General features: G+C 41.6%; 1 protein-coding gene across 1 annotated transcript in view; it reads right to left on the bottom strand.

The window, feature by feature from the left end:
* Positions 1–4,644, bottom strand: part of LOC112966162 (5'-nucleotidase domain-containing protein 1-like) — a 47,697-nt gene extending 43,053 nt beyond the window's left edge. The window contains exons 1-3 of the mRNA XM_026065968.1: positions 4,566–4,644; positions 3,692–3,722; positions 19–247 (exon numbers count right to left, since the gene is read on the bottom strand). Of these exons, the coding sequence (XP_025921753.1) occupies positions 19–247; positions 3,692–3,722; positions 4,566–4,644 (339 nt within the window). The remainder of the gene's footprint in view (positions 1–18; positions 248–3,691; positions 3,723–4,565) is intronic.
* Between the last annotated feature and the right edge of the window lie 298 nt (positions 4,645–4,942).

Genomic DNA, 4,942 nt, shown 5'->3' with positions numbered 1-4,942 from the left:
CGGCGCGGCCGCCCTCACCTGCGCGCTGCGCCCGGCAGCCCCCAAAGGCCTTGGCCAGCCTTGCTCCGGGGGGAGCTGGGCGCCGAGCCCCGCGGCCGTGCGGCAGGCAGATGTGCGGATAGGAAGCGCCCGGGTTTTAAAAAATCTCGTTCCCGCCGGCAATGGTGTGCTTGGAAACAAGCTGCACGCGTTAAAACCCAGGGGTTTCTGCTCTGGTGATATCCCTGTGCAGGTCGGTTCTGGCCTCCTTTAATCAGGAGTGCAAGCATATTCCTTGCAAACGCCAGGGATATAGTGGGGTGAGACCTGAGGAGCAGGACACAGCAGGGAGAAAAGAAAGGAGTTGGTCTTGCTTAGTGTGAGGACAAACAGCCAACGCCATCCTGTAAGGGCCTACTAGAAGACAGTCTTATGTAAGTAGGCAAACGCTCACTTCAACATGTAAGCCCCTGCAGGGTATACACAAGACTATACACTAATTATTTAGCTGTGAAAATGCAAAAACCTGGGGGTAAACTGCCTTTTAATTTCCTGTCGGCTTTGGTGATAAGAAAGAATAACTTAACAGCATTGACTAGCATGAAACACCTAAAAGTCAGTTATGGTGTCACTATTTGGTTTTTGTGGGTCTTTTTGAACTCCAGATAACATAATTAAATGGATGTTTTGATAAATACTTTCCCAGCAAGTATCACTGTAGCACAATTATGTAAGTGCTAGGTAAAAGAAAGTAACATATCTGGACAAAAAGGGAAATAGAAGAGAGTTATGTGGACTTAATTCTGCTGTTCTCTACTGTTGAACTTGAAAATGGTATCTAAGTGAGGCCTAACTCAGGATTCTTAAATAGCTGACCTTGACAGCACTGTTCAAAAGCCCTCCTCATTCCTCTTTGTAATTCTTTGTCTCTCCTTAGAACAATGATGTCACCCAAACTTTGTTTTGATTCACAAAAGAGGAAGAATTCTAGTTCAATTAATTTGAATAGATCTCTTTCTCTCTTCCTCTCTCTCTCTCTTTTAATTTTGCTATGGCTATAAATAGAAGAATACAGAAAGAAAAAAAATATTTGCACTGACAGCAATTGTTATGAAATGTTTAATTGAAGTCAACTTTTCCAGAGCTGCCTTCAAGGGTAGAGCTGTTAAGCATTGTGCTTTGCAGGTAGGTAAGCCGAGGTGCATAACCATAGCACAGTGCACAGAGATTTGAAAATAAAAGACCCAAATTTTGTTTTGATTCTAATTTTTGCAGGATGATTCAATGATAATGATAATTTTGTATTGCAGAACCAAAGAATTCTGGAAATAAATTCGAATAGTTGAATGTGATACAATATATGCATATATCAAAATGCAATTTGATGTGCTCAGGAAGGCAAAGAAGTCGGAAATTTAAGTAACATGACCTGCCACATAGGTATAAAAATTCAACAAAGAAGTTCAGCCTCAGATTAGAAAATGGATTTGACAGGAAAATACACTGAAATTAGGAATAAAAGTCGGTAATGCTAGCAGTGGGACAAGATAAGCACTTAAGGTGTCAGAGTAGGAGAGAAATGGGTTGCATAATTCCACCCTAACCATTGTATACCAGTTTTATCAAAGGATCTCTGTATCCACAGACATTAATATACTTTCTAACATTATGTAAGTATTCCCCAAATTAACAGGTGTGAAAATGAAGGAGAGAGATTCACCCAGGATCACACACACAGCAGTGATCACAAATACCAGGATGAGGCAGGAGGCTGGGAACTCTATGCACAAGACAGTCTTTCTTGMTAATTCCTGCCCCACTGAAGTCAGTGGCCACAATTTCTGTTGACTTCAATAGATCCAAGAGTTCATCCACAGTTCTTGTTTCCCACTATCCTCACATTAACTTAAAGTTTGTCTGTCTTGAAGATTGGTTCAATGGGGGAACTCTCTTATTCCAGAATGATTTTTTTTTCCCAAAAGACCTCATGCTGCTTCTGAAGTTACACTTAGATTATAGCATTTTAAATTTAACACTTTAGCTTGCTATACTTGTAAAAATATCTTATATGAAAGCACACCATGAAACAGACTTTACACACGGCAGTAATGAGACAGTTGGATAGATATCAAAAATCAATAGCCACATTTTTTTGTATTTATTGTCAACTACATGTAATCCTTGAGCATCCATAGAATTTGTGAGTACTGCACAATTATATTAGCAGTAATGACAAGCTATCTTAGATTATGAAACACAAAGGTACTAATCATATTTAATCTTAAATAACTTTATGTTACAGTACTCACCAATGGAGAGATTCAGAGAGTTAAATTTCAGGTATATGAAACTAGAGATTAAATTAGAACAATAAGAACAAAAAATATGGAAATATCTTGATGAAGAGAATGGGTTTTCAGTCCAGGGAGAAGAGAACATAAACTAGAGAATATCACCTTCATTGTCAGTATTCACAGCACCAACCTGATAACAGGAAATTCTCAACGCGGTTGAGACAACCCACAAAGTTTTGTCTGGTCTTAAAAGCTTTGTCTCACGGTTTCTTCTTTTCAGACGAGTCCTGTAAACACATTGATATCTCACTGCAGGATCTTTTTCAGAAAGGTGCTGCCTTTAACTGACATCCTCCATAACAATTACTCTAACTGAATTATGAACTGTATTAACAGCAACATTTCAGATTATTTTTTCAGTTCTATGTTTAAAGTTTGATCATACAGTGAGCTTCTCAGTCTACATATTTGAGGTTGAGCTCTTGTGCTATCAGGTCCTAAGTGAAAATATTTTAGTTTTTTCACTTCATGGCCAATTTATGCTTCAGAGTAATTACTCCTGTGTTCTAAATATGTGGTAATAATCCACTAGTAAAACTCATAAATCCTATCCTAAGAGTGAAAACTTTTAACCTGCCATTGCTAATGGAGGCATGATTGTTTATGGTATGGCCTACTTCCCATAGGAAAAAGAAAAAAGAAAAAACAAGCAAACCTTTCTTTTCCTCTCCTCTGCAGTGGGTTTTTTTATACTAACACATTTCCAAGTGAGGGTATATGCTTTATGCTCTCAGGCCTTTGGCATCTGAAAATTTGCCTGTGCAATTGGAAAAGTCGCATTCCCTCTATTTGTAATGTGATGGTGCGCCTCAGCCACTTCAGGGCTGAGTTTTGAAAGATTGGTGTTTCTCACTGAGTACTTTTGCAGCTATTTCTTAGTTACTCCTCTGCTGGAGTACTGCAGTGGTACCCCGAGCTTCAGGGGCCCTGGCCCAGGCGAGGACAGGGGCTGCCCGCGCGGGCAGGGGCACCGCAGGTGACTGCGGCAGAGGCAGGGCAGGGCACAGCCCCACGGTGACCCCGCAAGCGAGGTYGGGCCGGTGACTGAAGGGCAGCCCCAAGCGACGGGGAGGCCCCACGAGGCTGCTGGCAGCTCTCTCTCCCACGGCTCCTTCCCAGCAGCACAACCTGGGGCAGCCGCACTGCAGCGGAGCTGGACCTGGGCATGGGCCATCAGACACCAGGAGGGCAACGGGGAGCAGATGCTGCCTGCGCTCAGGACATCGCATTTAGCGACCTGCAGGAAACGCATGGGAAGCTTGAGATCTTATGTGTGGAAAGCTTTTATAAAAATGCAAAGTGGTATTTGTATTTTCTTTCTCATTGTATCTCACTTTCAGCATGGAAGAGGCTCCTACCGCTTTGTAGTTGTAGAGTGCACGGAGTGTACTACAAAGTACAAAAGAAACTTAACAGAGTCTAGTAACCTACTTAAAGGCAGTAAAACCATGTCAAAATACCTAAAATAAATCTTGACAATCTCACAGAAGTTTTAGGCCTGTAAACAAGACAGATACTCTAGCACTTTGTTTTCTTCATCCTTAGGGGGCAGCATTACAAAATAATGAAACATCCCTGCAACATTAAATGATTGTCGCATTATTCTGTTTTACTTTCCTCAAACTTCAATTTTATTTTCCTAGAGCTGTGTAAGTAGACTTTGCAAGTTGCTTGTTTCCTAACTATGCAATTTCAGCTATTTGCCAATTTAGACAGAGGTTATGAGAGTTTAATAGAAAAAAAAAAAGCACCCCTCATATTGCTATTGAAGAGTATGCAATAGTGATATGTGAAAACAAAACAAAAATTGAACAAACATGAAGTATTTTCATTCTATACAAGTAACCTTGTTATGTGCAAGTAATTTCAGAGCATTCTAGCTTTTTGGCTGTTTTTTAAAATAAATGAAAATACTTCTGCAGCAGAATAAGTCAAACCAAAGAGGTTTCAGTTTACATTATTTTTTATTTCAGCTCCCTGGTAAAAGCTGGAGTTTCAGTTCTGCACTTGACTTTTAATCCATGAAGCTGTTCAATACACAGGTAGGTAAAAGAGTGCCTTGGTCCAGTGTCCCCATCCTGCACTAACAGTGGCATCGGCACTCTGGCATCCCTATGACTACTGAAGCATGCCTTACTCTCCCTGCTGGACTAACTCCCTGCTCTTCACAGCACAAATCCCCATTTGAGGGTTATGATTTCAGTCTTGGACTGGCAAAAGGACTGAACTCACTTCTCAGGCTCATCCAACTGGGCCAGCTCAGGGAGTTCTCCATTCGTAACTCCTGTGCTCTCCCCTTATCCTCCGCCATTTCCCCAGTTCTCCAGGAGTAGCCCCCAGATCAACATCAGTGTTGCTCTAACTTCAGTCCCACCTCAGGTAGACCCCACATATTAGTCCCTTCCCTGCTTTCTTAGCACACAACCATCCCTAACAGTTCCTGAAAAGCCACAATGCAGCCCCCATCCTGCAGGCAGTTCCTGAAGACATGCCACCACCCTTCTGCTTACTCTCTTACATGTGGTAATCAGGTTCAAATAGGATGCAGCTGCTCTGTCATAAGGATGTTGTACCTATTTAACTTAAAGGGCCTAGGGACCCTAAAGCTA

This window comes from Apteryx rowi, unplaced genomic scaffold (genome assembly GCF_003343035.1).
Source record: "Apteryx rowi isolate R43461 unplaced genomic scaffold, aptRow1 scaffold_235, whole genome shotgun sequence".
In the NCBI taxonomy this organism is placed as follows: domain Eukaryota; kingdom Metazoa; phylum Chordata; class Aves; order Apterygiformes; family Apterygidae; genus Apteryx; species Apteryx rowi.
Note: the sequence above shows the minus strand (reverse complement) of the source record. Positions and strands in the feature narration are given on the sequence as shown.